We start from the raw sequence: 20,248 nt of genomic DNA on the forward strand, positions 1-20,248 counted from the left end.
TTCGGTGGTTGGATGAGTCTTTTATTCCTAAATAATTTCCAATTAAAGTTAAAATTATAATACTTTTGTTAGAAACGTCTGGTTCTGCCCTGCCCGTCGCGAGATATGTTTGCTTAGGCCTTCTTATGGTCATGCTCGTACCGCAGCTTAACCATCTCTATGTCACTATCATCGTCGTCATGGTGCCCATCAACTGTATCGATGCCACGATGATGGTGGTGGTCGTCGTCATGCTCATCGTCTTTGTCCTCCTTCGGGTGTCTTAGCTCGTCCGTTATTTGGCGCAACACTTTGCGGAACAGATGCGCATCCATGTTTTTGGCAAGATAGTACAGAAACAGCCACTCGGTGAAGCGCAACCGTTTGGTAATGATCTCCACATCCTGTGGGTTTAACCGTCCCGGGCTGGCAAACGACAAGATCAGTGCCGTAAACTTGTAGGATCTGTTAGGCAGAGCAGGAGATTGGATTACTACTTGCTTGTTCGCTTCCTGAACCTCTCACACACACCCATCCTCCGGTGTTACTTACCTATTGTGCAGGAGTAGCGTTAGCATGCGCCAAACGATCGCCAGAACGGCCACACAGAACAGCACCACGTACCAGAACCAGAGGAAGGTAAAAATCTTCTCATTAATCACGTTCAGTGCCATTATGCACAGGGCGTCATGCTTTTGGATCGAACCGGTCGGACCGTACTTGTAGAAGTGACACTTGGTCACCTTCGGGAACACCGTATCGAGCACGTCCATCTTGCCGGTAAAGTCTTCCTCCAGGAAGCTCGGCCCCAGGTTCCAGAACTTGCGCCCGAGAAAGATGTTGGTGAACACGATCTGCAGGGTGCAGTTGAGCAGGTTCAGCACCTCGCAGAAGATGTGTCGCGACGCCCAGTGGCGCTGGACCATGAAGTGGTTCGAGAATTCACGCTTCACCGTGCGCAGCTTGGCGTCGACGGTGTCCCGCGAAAGCAGCGTATACTTCGGCCCGATCGTAATGTTCGCCTTGGCCGTGTAGTGCTCGCTAAGGTGCGCCATGTGCAACCCGTCGACGAGATTCTTCAACCGACCGCCTTCAACCGGGAGCGAGCGAGATAAGGGAAGAGGAAGTAACAACATATGAGGAAATGTTTGCGTGAGTCACCGTGAACTTTGCGCTGACGTGACATGAAACTTTGCGAGACATACCTTCGCTTATACGCCACAGCATGTGGGGTGCGTAGAACGTGAGCGCCTGCAGGAAGAGAATGAACGGAACCCACTGATAGTAGGCGTGATGCTTTACCGGATCCTCGGTGTACATTGGACCGACGCCCGGATGCGGAAGCACCCCATCCTGCAGCAGCGACTCATTGTAGTGCCGGATGACGGTGAAGGTGGTGGTGAAGAAGCAGAACGTGTTGATGACATGCTCCGGTATGGAACCGCCCGTAATACACCGGATGTGCTCTCCGATGTACTGTCTGCGGAAAGCGGAAAAGGGAAATGTTGAAATCCACTCAACTGGCTGGGGCTCTGGTGGTGGTCACTGTCACTTACCTCGATGTCACTAGCAGCGTACACACGAGCAGAATGATAAACGTCGCACGGTAGTGAAACTTGAACGCCAAATTGTCGATCGTCACAAACTTGTACTTAAACTTAAGGTGGGGCGAAAGCACGGAGAACGTATTCAGCATTTTCGGACCGTCTGGGGAAGGTTCAGTGAAAAACAACCTTATCCAGTGTTTTGATGCCCAGTTTGTACACACGGGCTCACGAGCTGCTGCTCAGTCTCAGAAGTCGTCATGAGGTGTCACCGGGCGAGGAGGAACTGAGACAGACCGCTGCCGTTGTCTCAGAGCCGCTGCAGGGGCTGATAAAACTAAAGACTCTTGCCCAAGTGGAAGATCGCCGATAACGTTATCAACCGACCGACCTCCGGTGGTTTGCAGGGTGGGTGGCGCAGCAGGTTGGCGGCTTTGGTCGCGGTGTGGTACCCCCGCTTGCGGTGGACAATCTACTGATAGATGCGTTTTCGTGCGTCGTGCAGTTCTGTACAGGGGAAGGGAGCAGGGTGTGTGGTGACAGGTGTGTTTGATGGAGGATAAAAGTGGACCGATGTTCAATCAAGCAATGGAGTGTATACACCTACACTGATAGACGCCTTGGCTGCAATGTGATGGAATGTGCCCTAGAATACACTGGAAAGTTTCCAATTCTTGAAGAATGTATCAAGCATTTGGTTTCCCTTGCAGAAGAATTCATTTATCCCGTTTATTTAGCACCTGATCAGCCTTAATTCTTGCAAGATTTCGATGATTCAATGTCCTAAACAGTCATCCAGCGTTACAATGTTACAGGAATGAGATAATCACACCATCAACAACATCAGCGCTTTATCAGAATAAAGGAAATGTGGGTTAGTGGAAAATTTACGGACGTAGTGCAGCTACCTGAGCTAAATTTTTATCTTTTTTTTTGGTAGGAATGCTTTTAAAACTAGGTTATCTTTGAAGCTTGCCACTGCTGATTCAACGAACAGCAGCATCATTTCGCATTTCAAATTTGCCCCCGTGTCACGTTTAGATGACAACGATAAGTATACTACTCTACTACTAGCGCCATCTGAACGCATCGACTGAAAGCCTTCCCATAGCGTGTGTGTATGTGAGAGAGAGAGAGAGAGAGAGAGAGGAGAGAGAGAGAGAGTGCGAGAGCATATTAAATCGATGATTGTCGTTTTAAAACGCATTTTTATCATCATCAGCTTATATCGCGTAATGCATTGATTGCATGACCCAAGGGACACGTAGTAGGCAGGATTTAGCACCCTGTATTAAAGTTAATCCCTGTCAGCCCCAACCCCCCCCCCCCTCCCCCATCCACTCATCCAACCACGCGCGTGCAATTCATTTCAGCAACAGCCGTTTGAAAAGTGATGCTGTACAGTTAAATGAAAACTGCCCAAGCGTACGTCCAGCAGTTTCCGGTAATAAAATGTTTTATGGCATCTCGAATGTAAATAACTTTCGTCCTCTCGCTGGTGCGCTGCTTCGCACAACTGGGAAGGACTCACGCGCCCATACACACACTCTCTCTCTCTAGCTTTTTTTCTCTCTCTCTCTCTTGCTCTCGTTAGTATTCGCGTCCTTCAATCAATCAGCTGTTGTTAGGATTGGGTACCGTTTCGTCCGTTCGTCATGCGCAGTGTGGCCGCGCTCGGAAACGGAACTCCTAACGCCCTTCTAGCACGCTGGTTGTTGGTTTCCTTTTTTTTTGGGGCCAGGAGGGCATGGTACTGCTGGCAGCGCTGTGCTGCTGTACGCCGTTTTTTGACAGCTCGCTGCTCACACCAGCCCCATAGTGGTGGAAAAATGTGGCAAAGTTCAGCATTTTCGCCCAGCACACTACGACCCAGCAGGATGGTGTGAAGGAATTGCGCAAGAATAAGGTGTGCTACTATCGCCATCGCGCGCTCGTGTGTGTGTGTGTGTGCGCGCTGGAAGTGTGGAAAGTTTGGAAAATTGTGCGTTTTACAGTAGCAGCAGCAGCAGCAGCAGCAGTAGTAGTAGTAGTACCAGCAGCAGCAAGTTCCCAGCAGTAGCAGCAGCAGCAGCACCACGAACGACCTCTCGCGAAAGGACATCCTCTCGAAAGGGTGTGTGCGCGTGTGTGAGTGTCTGTGTGCGTGCGTGCATGTGTGTGCATGTGTGTGCATGTATGTGCCAAGTGGAAGAAGCAACCAAGTGACTATGCATTAAGGATTGGGGACGGTCCCCGCTAGGACGGAGTACCCGCGTACGCCTGAAAATGAAGTTAACACGAATACTGCCCGCGTCCTGCATGCTGCTGAGCCTGATGATACCGCAGGCCCTGCTCGCCCAGAAGCCCACCGGCAGCGAAAGTCCTTCCTACTACAACATTGGCGGTGTGCTGAGCAATAATGAGAGTGAATCACACTTCGCGACCGTGATTGCGGTAAGTGTTATCTAACCAATTTCCTTCATCTCCTCGCAACCATCCATCCATCCATCCATCATCCTTCATCCTGCATCCTGGCGAATGGGGCGGACAAGCGCAGGAGGCGCCGTGTCGCCGTTGTGCCGTTGTGTTTATCAACGCTCTGCGTGTGTGTGCGTTTGTATGTATGTAGTGCATTCTTTCGTCCTTTCTTTCCCATGTTTTTGCAGCATCTGAACTTTGACCAACAGTATGTGCCACGAGGTACCACCTACTACGATAAGACGATTCGGATCGATAAAAATCCCATCAAAACAGCGCTCAATGTTTGTAAACACCTGATATCCCGAAGGGTAGATATTGTTCCGAGATGGGCGGCAACTCCCTTTTTCTTCTTGAACAATTGTAGTTCTGTTTTTTTTCTCTCTCTCTCTCTCTTGATTATTCGATACCGTCTATTGTTTTCTGGTAAATTATAATTAATATTTGATTCTCTTTCCTTCTCTCTCTTTCTCGTTCGCTTTGATGTGCTCCACTCCTCCTCTCTCTTTCTTTCTCTCTCTGTCTCTCTCTCTCTCTCTCTCTCTCTCTCTCTCTCTTTCACTTGATTAGGTTTACGCGGTAGTGGTATCGCACGAACCGACGGGTGATCTGTCCCCGGCGGCCGTTAGCTATACCAGCGGATTCTACCAAATTCCCGTCATCGGGATCTCGTCCCGCGAGGCTGCCTTCTCCGATAAGAACATTCACGTGTCGTTCCTACGCACGGTGCCTCCGTACTACCACCAGGCGGACGTTTGGTTGGAAATTTTAAGCCATTTCGGCTACACTAAGGTAGGACGACGGACCTTGGGTCGAACTGTCGTGAGCCATCTAATCTTCATGCTTTCTTTCTTTCGAATCCAAAAAAACTAGGTTATCATCATACACAGCTCCGATACGGATGGCCGTGCCGTATTGGGCCGCTTTCAGACGACATCCCAGACAAACTATGACGATATCGATGTGCGGGCGACGGTGGAATCGATCGTGGAGTTTGAACCGAAGCTGGACAGCTTCAGCTCCTACCTGATGGACATGAAAACGGCCCAATCACGTGTCTATCTACTTTATGCGAGGTTAGTGCGCTGGTTTTAAAGCTTCATTGCCAGACGGGTGTCTTCTTTTTTTGATATTATATCTTTCACTTTCTGCATTTATCTAAAGCCAAGAGGATGCGTACGTAATATTCCGTGACGCGGCCATCCACAACATGACCGAGTACGGACACATTTGGATCGTGACGGAGCAAGCGCTCAGCGCGAACAACACTCCGACGGGCATCATCGGGCTGAAGCTGAACAATGCGGAAAATGAGACGGATCACATCAAGGTAAGTAATCACGGGGAAACGAACTCTTTCGCAACTTGTTAAACAATTCCCTTGCTTTTTTTTAAGGATGCGATCTACATTCTGGCATCGGCGATCAAGGAGATGACGGTGAACGAAACCATAACCGAGGCGCCGAAAGATTGTGACGACTCTGGTGTCATCTGGGAGTCGGGTAAGTGCTGGCAACTCTCTTCTAGTGCAGTGCAACGCTGGGTATTAATGGCCTTTCTGGGCTTTCTTCAACAGGCAAGCGACTGTTTGGGTACTTGAAGACAAGAAACATTCGTGGCGAAACGGGCCAGGTTGCGTTTGACGATAACGGGGATCGCATGTACGCCGAGTACGATGTTATCAATGTGCACGAGAACCACTCGTTTGTAAAAGTCGGAAGCTTCCATTACGATTCGGTGAGTGCGTGTGTGTGTGTGTGTGTGCTTCTAATTCATTATGATAGTGTTGATTAAAAATCGCCAGGCAATATTTTTAATCACGTCACGTACTTTCGATACGACCTATCGCCTGCCAGTGAGCAATAAATCTCAGATCCTTGTCTCTGTAAAGTTAGACCCATTGCGATAGATTTACAACCTTGCCTCTGATATGATGCTTTGCGATCTATCTTACTAATTGCGATGCTGTTTTGTTTTGCCTCTTTTTTTTGTGTGCAGGAAAAGCGTAAGATGCGCCTCAAGATAAACGACAGCAGCATAACGTGGCCGGGCAATACGGGCAAAAAGCCGGAAGGTATTATGATCCCGACGCACCTGAAGGTACTGACGATCGAGGAGAAACCGTTCGTGTACGCGCGCAAGCTGCTGGACGATGAGATTGACTGTGCAGACGATGAGGTGGTGTGTCCGCATTTTAACATTACCAATGGAAATGGTAAGGAATGACCGTTGCCTGTGACATCCTCACATACGAACCGTGCTGACTTGGTTCTTTTCAATTTCTTCCGTTCCCTTCCAGAGCAAGAATATTGCTGCAAAGGATATTGTATCGATTTGCTGAAGGCGCTTGCCCAGCGGATCAACTTTACGTACGATCTGGCCCTGTCGCCCGACGGCCAGTTTGGCCACTATCAGCTGAAAAACCACACCACCGGCATCGGCACGACGGTGAAGAAGGAGTGGAACGGGCTGATCGGGGAGCTGGTGGCCGAGCGGGCCGATCTGATCGTGGCGCCGCTCACGATCAACCCCGAGCGGGCGGAGTTTATCGAGTTTTCTAAACCGTTCAAGTACCAGGGCATTACCATCCTGGAGAAGAAACCGTCCCGGTCCAGTACGCTCGTGTCCTTCCTGCAGCCGTTCAGCAACACGCTCTGGATACTGGTGATGGTGTCGGTGCACGTGGTCGCGCTCGTTCTGTACCTGTTGGATCGGTTCTCGCCGTTCGGCCGCTTCAAGCTGTCGACCACCGACGGCACGGAGGAGGACGCACTTAACCTCAGCTCCGCGATATGGTTCGCTTGGGGCGTACTGTTAAACAGTGGCATTGGGGAGGGGACGCCCCGCAGCTTCTCGGCGCGCGTGTTGGGTAAGACCGACTGACCGACTACTAGCGAAACGGACCGGAATTGGTGACTAATTGGAATTCCTTTTTTACAGGTATGGTGTGGGCCGGCTTTGCGATGATCATCGTCGCGTCGTACACCGCCAACCTGGCCGCTTTCCTCGTGCTGGAGCGACCAAAAACCAAGCTGACCGGCATCAACGATGCGCGGTTGCGCAACACGATGGAAAACCTTACCTGCGCCACGGTGAAGGGTTCCTCGGTGGACATGTACTTCCGGCGGCAGGTCGAGCTGTCCAACATGTACCGTACGATGGAGGCGAACAATTACGATACCGCCGAACAAGCAATTCAAGACGTGAAGGATGGGTAAGAAGCACCACTTTCAATGTGGTCCCAGAGGTGGGAGGGCGGACTGGGCGGCCGTCCAGGGTCCCTTGAGTTAAAGTCCCTTGGGCTCCATGGGGAAAACGGTCTAGTATGAGTTTTGTTGTACATTTTCGTTGTGGTACAGTGGTAATAGGCCTCTCACCCGATGATGGTTAACGCAATGCGCAAATCGTACGACAAACACTCCCGGATTCGGTTATGGAGCCCCTGGACTGTTTGCTCATTGTGCAAACCGTATCTAATCCCTTTTTTGTGTGCGGTCTCTTTTTTGTTTACTAGAAAATTGATGGCATTTATTTGGGACTCGTCGCGGCTCGAGTACGAAGCATCGAAGGACTGCGAGCTCGTGACGGCGGGCGAGCTGTTCGGTCGCAGCGGGTACGGCGTGGGGCTGCAGAAGGGCTCACCCTGGACGGATGCGGTAACATTAGCAATATTAGACTTCCACGAGAGCGGGTTCATGGAATCGCTCGACAAGGAATGGATCTTCCACGGGAACGTACAGCAATGCGAGCAGTTCGAGAAGACGCCCAACACGCTCGGGCTGAAGAATATGGCCGGCGTGTTCATCCTGGTCGGTGCGGGTATCGTCGGCGGCATCGGGCTCATCATCATCGAGGTGGTCTACAAGAAGCACCAGATAAAGAAGCAGAAAAAGATGGAGATTGCCCGCCACGCCGCCGACAAGTGGCGTGGCACAATAGAGGTAAGGAATGGCGTGACAGGACAGCAACTATTGCTTGAACATTACTAATCTCATTTTTTTTTTTATTTTGTTGCGACAGAAACGAAAAACATTACGTGCTTCCCTGGCCATGCAGCGGCAGTATAATGTCGGGTTGAACTCGGTGTCCAAATCGGTCCAAAGCCAGAATGCGGAGAAATCGCGCTACCCGATACTGCCGCCGCTGCCCCGCACACCGGAACGGGCCTGGCCGAAGGACAAGGAGTACATCGTGAACCGGAAGAACAACAGTAGCGGGGCCGGGAAGCCGCCGCCGCGCTACATGCCCACTTACGCTACCGATGTGTCTCACTTGATAGTTTAAATGGTAAACAAATTATCGGAGGGAAATTAAAAAAAAAAGGGTCGGAACCGTATCCATCCACCCCACCGGTCTCCAAATTGCGCCTAATGAATGAGTGTAGCCAAAACACTTTAACTACCGTTAAGTATCGTTGACTAGGGATGGGGGAAGGGGAGAGAAGATGGGTGGAATAGTGGCGGGAAAAGGGAAGGGAAGGAATGCGAGGACAGATAACCGAAGAAAACTCCAATTCCGTGTGCGTGTTGTTCAATACAGGTAATTGTTTACATTCGTTAGATAAGTATACACTTTTAAAACACAAACTGCAAACGACGAATCAATCCGCCATGCTGAGCCGACGAGGTGAAGGATTCGCGCCCACATTTCGCGTGCGTGTGGTGTGAGTGAGTGTGTGTGTACAATCATTTTATGGTTTCCATGTTAAACACGCGTTCTAAAGCCATATGTTTCTCGGTACCGTTGCACCGGTTTCCGGTGTGTGCGGCCACCCAAACCACCTAATAGCCAAAAAGAGCAGAAGAAGGAGAAGAAGAAGACGGAGGAGATAAAAAACAGCGTGCGCGCGCGTAATAATAGTGCATTTGTATCAGGTGCTAGTTGTGAGTTAACTATTGTGTACACTAACAAAACTAAACTGCTTGCGTTTGCTTTGTTCGGTCCTCCAAGAGGCCCCCCCCACACACCACGGGAGATCGTTTGAAAGCCGATCAGAGCGCGTGCGGGAATGTGTTGAACCTATTAAACTGCCATTTGTTTTCCATTGTTGTGTCGGGTTTGAGATATATTTTTGTGAACCAAAGAAAGGGAAAAAAATTAAAGGACGAATGAAGATGAAGAAGAGAAGAAGAAGAAGAAGAAGAAAACAAGTAGAAAAAGATGGGCGGGGTTTGCACCGTATGATGTCCTGCATTAACAGTAGTTGATAGCCTAACGTCTCCCAAAAACAAAAAGAAAAAAACAAACAGTACTAGCCAAGGAAAAGAAAGTAATTTTATCACTGTTAGTTGTTAACAAAAACCGATGGGACGACAAAACCAAAACAAAACAAAACGAAACACTCACACAAAAAAAAAAACAAAACATAAAACAAAACAAACAAGAACAGAAAACTTAACCAAGCTCAGTCATTTGCACAACAACAACAAAAACGTAATGCCAAAAGAAGAAATGAAGTAGCTAAACGTACATTTAAAAGAAAACTAAAGGAATAGATGATAAAAGTCTATGTTTAAAAAATCGTAACATTAACATTTTAAAATGCCAAAACCCTTACTAAAAAAACATGCAATGATGCTAAACATTTGTTAACATGTATAAGAAAGATGTGGAAACTTAGAGTAAACAAAACAAAACCAAACAAAACAAAACAAAACCACAACCCAAGTGTGTGTGCGTGTGTGTGGTCGTAAGGTGTGAGAGTATGCTGGTGGAGGTGTGTTGGTTGGAGCAGGAGGAGCAGGAGGAGCAAACAAGGATAACAAAATATACAGCCAGTCATTATATTGATTATGTATGAAAACAAACTGAGTAATAAAAAGGAAAACATATTTGACAATTCGATACGAAACGCGTGGCTCACGCCGCATTGTTTGTCCTACAACGATAGAGATGAATAAAACAAAACATTTAACGAGACGGCCTAACTGCTGTGTGTTTGGATGGTGTTGTTTTTTGTTGTTATTATTTTCTCAAATGCCTGAGTTACTATGGCAACTGCCTGCAAATGCAGTTCCCCGCGCTTACTGTTGTAGTGCTCCCCGTTATCGAAGGAGGAAACACCTTGAGCGCGCGTACCTTTGCGGCGGTGTTGGGGTTGAGCAGCACTGGCCAGGTTTGCTTACAACGGTACGGCGTTCAAAATGGAGTGTTTGCGAGAATATTAAAAACCTTTCAGGTGGATTATTTAAGCAAAAATGCACGTCAATGAACAGGAGAAACTGAGTTGGTAACAAAAATTAAGCAATAATTGAATTCACTTTAAAAATTTCCATTTTTCCTTCCAGCTTGTCATCCACCTTGACCGGTGTGGGCACCTGTTGTGTAGAGCAAATGCACAGGTTATTTGACAGGCCGTGATTGAACGTAAACAAAAAAAAAATACCTTTAGTTGTACAAAAAGCTAGTGCGCGGAGGTGGTGCGCTTTTCCTCATCGCATCGTGTGAAAAGTTAGTGAAAAGTAAGCGCGGCGCAAAACAAAGGTAATTAAGCGGTGCCGAAATCGGTTGTGAGTGGTGACAGTGTGTTTGCGCGTGTGTGTGCGTGTGTGTGTGTGTGTGTGGGAGCGCTGCTGGAAGTGCATTCCAGGTGAGCAGGCAGGGTGGTAGTGCCGCCGTCGCGGACGGGTAGCGGCGAGGTGGGAAACGAAAAGTTGTGACGTTGGCCGTGATCTAACTAAGCGCGTTCCAGCACAAGTTCCGTCACGGAGAAGAGATCCCGCAGACCACCGCAAGCCAGCGTGCGCCGCCAGCTAGTGCACGGTTTGTTTGCTTTTTAGGGTAATGCAACGCAGCGAGCCCTGCGAGCACCCGCCCCGCAACAACAACAACAACAACAATAGCTGCAGCAACAAGGGCAGTGAAGGTATGCTGTACCGCGCAATCATATGGCCAGGCACCATAGTTACACCCTTTTCGTGGATGTGGTAAAATGCGGCAGAAACATGAGACGGCGTACGCTCCGTTGCTGTGTAGCGGTGTGTAGTGAGAGCGCAAGAGGGAGAAAGAGCGAGCGAGAGAGAGAGAGAGAGCGCGCGCGTGCACAGGGCAGTGAAAGCATTTGCGCTGGAAGCAAGATTTATTGTATTCCATTTCGTGGGTTTTGCGTGATTTGTATCGTGTCGTGGCGGCCGGACCCAACACGCCGCACGGGGGTGGTGGGAAGATAACCGGCGGAGATGTAAATAAAATGTTTGTTGTCGGTATTTTTATGTTATCGCCTCGCCAAGAGATAGGAGCAAGCAATTTTACGCGAGCGGGTTGCGCAGGCAGGATTGGTTGTGGTTGTGAGGAAAGTGTGTGGAAATGGGGTGGGTAATGTTTTTCCCTCCAAACACGCGCGCGCGCGCTCTAAAAGTGATAATCTACTACGGCTAATCTGCGGTCGCAAGCCCGTGACTGCGAGCAAATATGAGTTTTTTTTTGTTGTTTTTGCAAAGTGACCGAAACAGGTGGATCAACACATACACAGAGGCACACGCACACAAGCAAGCAAAGCGAGATACTCTATAGTGTAGCATAAACTATGTAGTAGTAGTAGGGTACGGGATGGAGCGAGCGTAAAGCATGCAATTGGGGTGGATGGACAAACGAGCGTTAGAGTCGGATTAGTTTTCCACCGTGCCTTCACGCCCGTACACCCGTTGGGAGCGTTAGCGTTTTCCTCTTCTCCCCTATCCCTGTTTGTGTGTGTGTGTGTCTCCGTCTCGCTCGCACCTTTGGAGGACGGCCTAGGTACAGCACACTCTAGGAGCAGAAGAGTAAAGGCGCAGGGGCTGGCTGCATGATGAATTAGAGGAGCAACGGCGACGACCACGACACGACAGGTTGTGGAAGTAGACAAGTGTGCGGAGCAGGGAAGGGAGAGGAGGTGTGTGTGTGTGTGTGCTGCAACTGCTGGCCGCACGGGACACCGAATGGAGAAAGGGTGAGAAACGGAACACGGAGATTGGAATGGGATCAAAGTAGGTTTTCTCTCACCGCGAGGAGGGCCTGCGCCTTGTTCACTCGCGCGCGCACACACAGCCACACCACCACCACGCTCTAGCGGGCTGACTGGCTAGCTGGCTGGCTGGCTTGCTTCGATGGTCGCAGCAGCAGAGTGTGTAGAGTAACGCGCTGCGCCGTGCGCTGTTGTCACTCGCTCGTCGTCGTCGTCGTCGTCGTCGTCGTCGATCGAAACCCCGAAAAGAAACCCGAGACCACTGCCGCCGCCGCCGCCTACTCTCCCTTCCGATGGACAGACAGTTCGAGAAAAGATAGTTTCAGTAGGTTTTCGTATAGTGTGTGATGGTGCTCCCTTCTCTCACTAGGCAGTGCGTGCAGCGTGCAACTCCGGCCAAGAGAACCGGGACGTGTAGTTTGTGGGGTGTGTTTTTTCTGTTTTTTTTTTTGTGGGTTTCACTTCATTCTTCCGCCGTTAGTTTTGTGCGTGTGCGCGACCTGTCGGGGGAAACCGGGACACCACCGTCGGCGTGTCACCTTGTGGGAGTGAAAAGCGTTTTTCAGTTCGATTTTTCCCCCTAAAGGTGCTGAGAAGTTTCGTGAGTCACAGAACCCGCTAGGGGGAAAAGGGCGAGAGGGCTGAAGCGCCACACAATTAGGAATGTAGTGTTTATATGCTGCTGCCGCTGCTGCTGCCTGTCCCTCCGATACACGCAGCCGTTACGTTCTTCACGCAGCGCGTAGCAGAGTGTTTAGAGATTGCGCTACTGCCGCTGCTGTTGTTGTTGTTGTTGTTGCTGCTGCTTAGGCTAACGGTACTTTTGCCCTCCATAGTGCGGACAACCTTCCCGCGAAACCCGCTAGCCGCCCGCTTCTCGCCCCCCCACCTCCCCATTTCGTCATTAGTCCCGTGTGTTGTGTAGTTTTCTTCTGTTTCTGTTTCATAGTGGATGGAGGAAAAAAAAAACTCCCGGTGGAAAAAGGTGCGGATGGGGACAGCACGATGGCAAAAGTATAGAAAATAACAAAAAGGCGAAAGATTATACAAACGTTGGGTTCCACAAAAAAAAAACAACTCTCAAGTGGTGACACGTTTTGTTCTGTGTGGAAGGGTGTGGAAGACGTATCCGCCCGCCATCCCAGCCAATTGTGCTAAATGGGAAAATGATGTCAAATGGAGATACGCATTGTGTATGTTTGTTTGTGTGGGCGCAGAATTTTATGATTTCGATCAGTCGACATGATGATTTGGAAGGTTGGCCAATCATGTTTTCCACCGATCAGATATCGCTCTAACACAACAGCTGATAAAAACAGGAACGGGGATGGGGATGGGGACGGGGACAGTTTTTCCCTCGCTTGCACTAACCGCCTTGCGGGCTCGCGTTGCTGTGTTGTACGTGGTTTTCTGCAAACGTAGGCGAAAGTTACGCTGCCACTGCCATTAAAGGGACACAGAGGCGAAAGAAGTAGATAAAAAAAAGCCAAACACAGCACACTCACACACACACGCCAACAATCTAGTCACCTTCGGCACGAATGCAGTTCAGCGCAACAGCGGGCTCAACCCGTGCGTGTTACGCAAGAGACCGCTTTGGCGCGCCCATGTTTCGGGGGAGGGGGGGGGGGAGGGGGATGGAGGGCTTAAGTCATTCGCGCTCTTATCCATTTCAAACCCCATTTGGGGAGGATAAACCGTTTGCGAACCGTCGCGTTGTGTGTGTGTTTGTAAAATACGACCGGAAACAGCCGTGGGTTGGAGAAAGAAAATAAAACGAGAATCTAATTTTGGGTGTTTTTTCCCTGTTTTTTCTCCCTCTATCTCTCTCTCACTCACTCTGTCGATCGGCGGTGTCCGGTGTCGTCGGGGGAACCGCTTGCACAACGTCGTAATACATCGCAGATGGCGGCGACTTCATCGAACAACAGTAGTAGCAATAGCATCAGCCCCACCAATAACAATAACAACCACAACAACAACAACAACGTGCACATCGAAACAGATGAGTTCATCAAGAAGAGCCGGGTGACGCGGGCGGCCCCACCGAAACCGGCCTACGATCCGCTACAGTTCGTGCAGATCAAGCCGGCCAAGCTGTACGATCCGAGCAAGGCGAACAAACCGTCGACCGAGCGGAAGCAGCAGGAGGTGAAGCCGCCCCGGGAGGTGGAGGACGCGGAGGAATGGCAGTGCAATCTGGACAATTGGAAGTCGTCGCGCAGGAAACGGGTGGAGCACATCATCGACAAGATTACCGAGGCGAAGAAGATCGAGCAGGAGGAGGTGTGCCGGGCGCGCAAAAAGTCGAAAACGTTTTCGGAAATGCTGGAAAACAGGTACGTTCTGAAGGGGAAGGAAGGGGGTGGGTTTCTATTAGATAAATGGTGAATGATGGCCGTGCCTCTTTGTGTGTTTGCGTTGCAGTGGATCGCGCCGACGGTTCATACTGCCGGAGAACGAGGACGATGACGAAGGGGCGAACTTTAGCAGCGACGATCTGCATGATCCCACCGATACCTCCAAGCAGCAGCAGCAGTACAAGGTAAGAGGAAGAAGACGAGCGGGGTTGGTCGTTAATCTCACCACACCTACAACTTTCGCGCCCAATCCGCCCCCAACCAAACTCACTCACTTGCGTTCAATTTGGGAATTCAAAACAGGATGAATCGACGGACGATCGCGCCACGGATGATACGAGCAGCTGCTGCTCGTCCAAGCACGCCGACGGTGACTCGAAAGCGGCAGACGAGGAGCTGGACGAGCACGGCAGTGCGCGGGAAGTGCCGGAAATGAATGAATTTTCGCTCGCCATCGAAAACTACAAGTCCAAATTTCCCATGACACAGAGCACCAGCACCAGCGCCACGAACGGCACCAGTCGGGTATCGGCTGTATTAGGCAGTAGCATTGTGACGACCGCCACGACCAGCTCGTCCGTAGTTAGCTCAATTGAAAGCACTAGTAACGATAATTACGAAAGCAATAATAGCGCCGGCGAAGAAAGCGATGTGGCAGAGGTGGAGCGCGTGACGCAGAAACTGCAGTCCACCGGGCTGCTGGTGGAGGCGACACGACGCGAAGAACGACGGTCCACCCCGCTGGTGACGGTGCAGCCGATGGAGAGCAGAATGCAGCTGCAGCAAGAGGAGCAGGAGAACCAGGAGGAGAAACAGGCAAAACAGCAAGAGCAGTGCCAGGAAGAACGTCCAAAGGTGAACGTCATAGAGCGGCGAAGGTTGTTCGAACAGTTGCAGCAAATGGCCCACACGACGACGCCAGCGGTGGCGGACACAACGCCCTCAGGTGTGGCGAAACTGACGCCACCGGCAACGTTTGCCGGAGGTCAGCAGGAACGCCCGCTAGAGGAAACCGGGGGCGATGGCGATTCCGGCACTTCCACCTCGGAATGGCTGGCGGCAGGTATCGCCAGCATCCGGGAACGGAGGGCAATATTCGAGCGCTATCAGTCGAACGAAATGATTGCGGAAGAGCACGACCAGCAGTCGCAGCAACAGCAGCTTCTGGTGGGCGGGCGTAGCCGCAGCAGCAGCACAACGACGACGACGACGGTGGTCGTCAAGAGCCGGTCCGAATCGAACGTTGGTTTCGTGAACGGAAGTACCGGGCGGTTCGAGCTGGCCCTGAACCAGCTGAAGCGCAATGGGGGCGGATCGTCCGACTGCTGCGAGGACAGTGGCATCCAGTCGACGACGGACCTGTCCCGCAGCTCAGTGGTGTCGCAGGCGGACGAGAACGATCCGCCCTCGCTGTCGCTGCTGTCGCCGGACGAGATGATGCTGATGGCGGGCAAGAGCCCGGCCCGCTCGACCACGCTCGATTCGGCGAGCGAGTTTTCCGACACGGACTGCAGCAATGGACAGGTATGTGTGTGCGTGTGACTGTTTGAATTACGAAATGGCATGTTTGTGTGAGTTGTGAGTAATAATAATACGCGCGAGGCGACGGTGGATTTTCCCGCGCGTGTGTGGCGCTTCCGCTTTCGCGTCGCGCTAGAAATGTCGCTGCTATTTAGTCTACCGGGCTCGGCGGCATTTTGGCAACTTGTCATCTAGCACGATCATAACGAATGGGCGAATATTTGTTTTTACGTTGGCGACACGTTTTCAGAATGATTTTCTTCTCGTTTTCTTATCTCCCCGCTCTACCCGCTCTCCCCGTTTGCTTTGCATGGTTTGCTGCACGTATGAGTAATTTATGTTTTTGGATGCATTCCTTCTCTGTGCCAAATGTGTTTTTTTTTTCGAGTATTTTTCCCTTTTTTTTGGTCGGTTTGTGGGCCGTTAATATCTCGTTACGATGAGTGTGGTAATGCTTTCCGCTACATTATTCTGCATGAGATGATTGACTCATCGTGACATTTAGCTGGCGCAGAGCTGGCGCGCTCACCACACACACATTCCATTTGCGCGAGGAGCTTGAAAATATCATTTGGCGCCACAGATACCCCCCTTCCGGAATGCGCATGCACACCGTTTTGTTCCGTTCTTCATCATCGAGTGTGTGTTTAATAATATTATCGTGTTGTGGTTGAACTTGGCGCTTCTGGCCAAACTGTGTTGACCGGCCCAAGGTTATCATTACCGTGTTTTGCCTATTTTTTCTCTCCCTCTCTCTCTCTCTTCAAACGCTATGTAAAGGAAACGGCTCGTGCAGCGTCTGTCTAACCATCCAAACGTCGTCGCAACCTCGCAACTCAACGCCGACGCCGCGCAATGACGGATGCAGCGTAGTAGTCGTAAAGTCGTTTTAGAGAGTAAGCCTAGCGTGCGCCCACTTTACTCCTGCGCAAAAAAAAAAAAGAAAAATAAATCAGCATTTTTCGCCCGTTTTGAATGCCCCCCACACACACCGCTCCCTCGATTAGTGCAAAGCGCAATCTCTATGGCCCGTGCCCGTACTCGGGGTGGATAGTATGATCGTTTTCGTCGCGTGGAAGAGGTATGAGGGGAAGTTGGCAGCTAATTGCATACGAAAAGTCGTCTTTTTGAGGGGATTGCAACAGGAAGGATGCGCTGTGGAATGTGCAAATGATGCAATAGAAGATATGAGTAAGAGCTTGTCTGTTAGTTTTCGATGGTAAGGGCACACAGATGCCCTGTAGAATGTAACAACTTTGTTGTGTCACATTTTGGCAGATCAAAAAGATGTAATATTTCCTTTTTTATGTGTCCCCACGGCTTTCCCTTCACAGCTGCTCGACAATGCGCTCGATGTGGCTTTCGAAGAGATGGACAGTGAGCTGAACGAATCCGGCACCGTAGAAGGAGCGCTCTCGCAGCGGGAACGCGAACCGTCCGTCGCGCAACCGGCTGAAACCGATATCGTGCCGCTAAGCGTGATCCCCTTGGCCACCGACTATATGCCAGCGGCCGAGGGCGATGCGTTGATGCACGAGGAACAACAACAGCAGCTGGTGCTGATGGCGCTACCGCAATCAAGCCTGACGCCACCGAAAGAAAAGCCTCCGCCGCCACCGGTCGAGGAGGAACCGTCGGAGCAGGAGCTACTACAATCGCTGACGACACGCGGTGCGATTATCACGAGCTGGATGGAGAAAGGAGCAGCAATGCACACGCACGCCAATGGGAACGGGCACGGGGATGACCCAAACGCGAACGGGATCGGGATGATGATGCACAACAGCGATCATCGGCAGCAACAGTATGAGGACGAACAGTGGAGAAGCTTGGAGAGTTATGAAGTGGTCCAGCAGGTGGTACATCAACAGCAGCAGCTACAGCATCAGCAGCAGGAGCAATCAGAGAAGGAGCAGGAGCGGGACAAAGATCAGCACGAGATGATGGTGTATAGTAATCGAATTGAACCGGCACTGGCGCATCATCTCCAGCATCAGCAACAGCAGCAGCAGCAGCTGTACGATCCTGGCGAACATGAGGTAAGACAATGGCAATGGTTTCGAAAATGCAACGAAAGCTCAATTGGCACTTTTGCTGCTCGATTGCTTCCTAGGAAATAGTTAGCGTAGAGCGGGAGCTGCTGCAGATCGAGCAAGAGGAGCTGCAGCGAAGGCGCGAGAAGCAAATGTTTTACGAGAAGCTGACGAAAGCGGATGCCGCCGCCGCTGCTGCTGGAACGCGAGCTGTAACGGATCCGGCGCAACCTCTACCACCGCATCATCATTATCATCAACCGCAGCATTCGAATCAATTACAGCAGCAATCTCAAACCGTACAGCAGTCACCGCTCGTACAGTCGGTGCGTCAGGCGCCACCGCAGCAGCAGCAGCAACCGTACTACTACCCGCACCATCACTCTCATCAACCATCGCACCTGCATCACAACCTGCTGCACCATCATCGCGCTTCCATGCCGGCCATCGACAGCCGATCGTTGCAGAACGTCAACTCGTACGCTTCGTACGACGCGCCGTTTCTGGACGAGGTGGTAAACTCCGGCTACGAGATGGGCTCGCTGCATCGGGAATCGATGCCGAACCTGTCGCACGTGGCCGCCTCCTCTTCCCATCCCTCGTCGCTGTCATCGTACGGTGAGGAGTTTTCGGCCAACTCGGCCGCCAGCTTCGACGGATCCTGCTGGCCACCGGCTGTTGATCATCATCGGGGGGCGACGGGACACCCGGGTGCGACATTGTTTGATAAACGTCCAGCGGTGGCTCCGCGGCCTGCGATGAACGGCTCATTGCCGCCCGGAGCTGCTGTGGGTGGTTATCACGGTGGTGGTGGACAGCGAGTGTCCAACAGTATGTTTGAGCAACATCCCAAAGGTAAAATAGTTGATATTAATCAGCCCATAATGATGGTTATAATGAGTTTGTTTTTGTTTGGCTCATTTCATGCAGATAATAAACAAAATACACATCCATCAGCGATGGTGGTGAATCGTGGCCAGGGCAGCAGCAGCAGCAGTGGTGGTGGTGGTGGAACTAATCACATGCCGTACGGGCAGCACTGGTTGGTGCAGGAGGCAGAGCAGAGGCGAATCGAGCAGCATCAAAAAAGCAGCACCAACAATGCCAAACGGCCGTTGCCAAAGTTTGTCATCGATGCAATTACCCAGCGGGTCCAAAAGTTAAACGCCGCCAGTCCGGAAAACTCGGAGTAAGTTCCTGAAGCAGTTCAAAACGGGATGGGTAGATTAATTTATGTCGTTGTTTGTGTACCTCACACAGCCGCAGCAATTTATCGGAGGACTCGGATCTGGCAATGATAAACTCGATGAAAAATCATCACCATCATCATGCGTCGATGCCTCCTCCACCATCGTCCCATCATCACCATGCGCATCTTCCCCATCAGCAGCAGCAACCGCCTGCACTACCAGCACTTCCTCCACCGCAGCAGAAGTATTCCAACACGAGCGACAAAGTGTTGAGCGTGAGCGGAAAGAAGGAATGCTCCCATTGCCGAATAGAGTTGGGTACGTGCTGATTAACTTACGGCATCCCGTGCCGCGTGCGCGCACGATACGGCTTTGCGTATCATCGCCACGTGGGTTTTGCGCCGGCTGACTGACGGTTTCGGTTGTGTAATGTGGCTGTTTTTAAACAACTTTTCCCCTTCCCCCTCTATCCACCATTTCCACAGGTAAGGGTGCGGCCATGGCCATCGAAAGCCTGGGATTGTTCTATCACATCGAATGCTTCAAGTGTTGCGTTTGTCACGTAAAGCTCGGGGACGGCACCAATGGTATAGATGTACGCGTTAGAAAGTATCGACTTCATTGCCAAAACTGTTTCTCTAGTGAAGACGGTGTAAAGTTTAGTTGCGTTTAAATACGCAGCGTCTGTCTGTGTGTGTATGTGTGTGTAAGCCACCGAAACAAATGGGTAACCGAAAAGTGGAAGTAGAGGCAGCAGAAGAAGATGTAAAAGAAAGCAACAATAATTTATTACTCCCTCCTCACATATTTCCTCACCCACGCTCCCCGTGGAAACCGCAGCTCGGCGCGTATTCCATCCCCCTCCACAACCACACTAAAACAATTATATTTGTACGAAAAAGTTTAATGCTACGTTTATCACCTACTATTACTGATTACGATGATGATTATTATTGATTATATGTATATGATTCTAGGTATTTGTTCGTTTCAATAAAGAAAAAGCAATAACTGTGAAAAATGTCGTGGCCTTATTTCGAATGACCGTTTTCGCCAGTTTCCATACCCGAAAATAATACAGTAGGTGACCGCTAACTGGATGTGTTTTAACTGGAGTGCTTTTTAACTGGAGGTTCGCTAACTGGAGTTATCCCAAATAACCAAATCGTCCTTAACCCACTGTAAAACCACTTCAAACCCACGTGGGTTTGGGGTGGTCGAT

General features: G+C 50.6%; 3 protein-coding genes across 10 annotated transcripts; 2 read left to right on the forward strand and 1 right to left on the reverse strand.

Annotated features, from left to right (window-relative positions):
• On the reverse strand, nt 1–1,821 carry LOC121589106 (innexin inx7). The gene is made up of 4 exons (XM_041907753.1): nt 1,536–1,821; nt 1,185–1,459; nt 532–1,069; nt 1–444 (listed from the first exon to the last, which is right to left on the reverse strand). The coding sequence occupies exons 1-4, from the start codon at nt 1,673–1,675 to the stop codon at nt 114–116; spliced, it is 1,284 nt and encodes a 427-aa protein (XP_041763687.1). The 5' UTR covers nt 1,676–1,821; the 3' UTR covers nt 1–113.
• A 1,067-nt stretch (nt 1,822–2,888) lies between these two features.
• LOC121589110 (glutamate [NMDA] receptor subunit 1) lies at nt 2,889–9,107 on the forward strand. Its single transcript, XM_041907760.1, has 12 exons — nt 2,889–3,956; nt 4,169–4,291; nt 4,551–4,772; nt 4,854–5,056; nt 5,145–5,310; nt 5,377–5,482; nt 5,557–5,717; nt 5,979–6,195; nt 6,280–6,849; nt 6,921–7,194; nt 7,495–7,921; nt 8,001–9,107. Exons 1-12 carry the CDS (start codon nt 3,789–3,791, stop codon nt 8,262–8,264), a joined length of 2,901 nt encoding a protein of 966 aa, XP_041763694.1. The 5' UTR covers nt 2,889–3,788; the 3' UTR covers nt 8,265–9,107.
• Nucleotides 9,108–10,352: 1,245 nt separating this feature from the next.
• LOC121588103 lies at nt 10,353–19,933 on the forward strand. Of its 8 annotated transcripts, none has more exons than XM_041905712.1 (9): nt 10,353–10,463; nt 13,828–14,261; nt 14,350–14,467; nt 14,586–15,806; nt 17,138–17,842; nt 17,917–18,691; nt 18,767–19,025; nt 19,097–19,344; nt 19,512–19,933. In XM_041905712.1, exons 2-9 carry the CDS (start codon nt 13,828–13,830, stop codon nt 19,697–19,699), a joined length of 3,948 nt encoding a protein of 1,315 aa, XP_041761646.1. In that variant the 5' UTR covers nt 10,353–10,463; the 3' UTR covers nt 19,700–19,933. The 8 variants fall into 8 exon arrangements, with proteins under 8 accessions (XP_041761646.1, XP_041761649.1, XP_041761647.1 ...); XM_041905715.1 differs by lacking the exon at nt 10,353–10,463 and adding an exon at nt 10,470–10,569; XM_041905713.1 differs by lacking the exon at nt 10,353–10,463 and adding an exon at nt 10,750–10,845.
• The last annotated feature ends 315 nt before the right edge of the window (nt 19,934–20,248 follow it).

This window comes from Anopheles merus, chromosome 2R (genome assembly GCF_017562075.2).
Source record: "Anopheles merus strain MAF chromosome 2R, AmerM5.1, whole genome shotgun sequence".
NCBI lineage: Eukaryota > Metazoa > Arthropoda > Insecta > Diptera > Culicidae > Anopheles > Anopheles merus.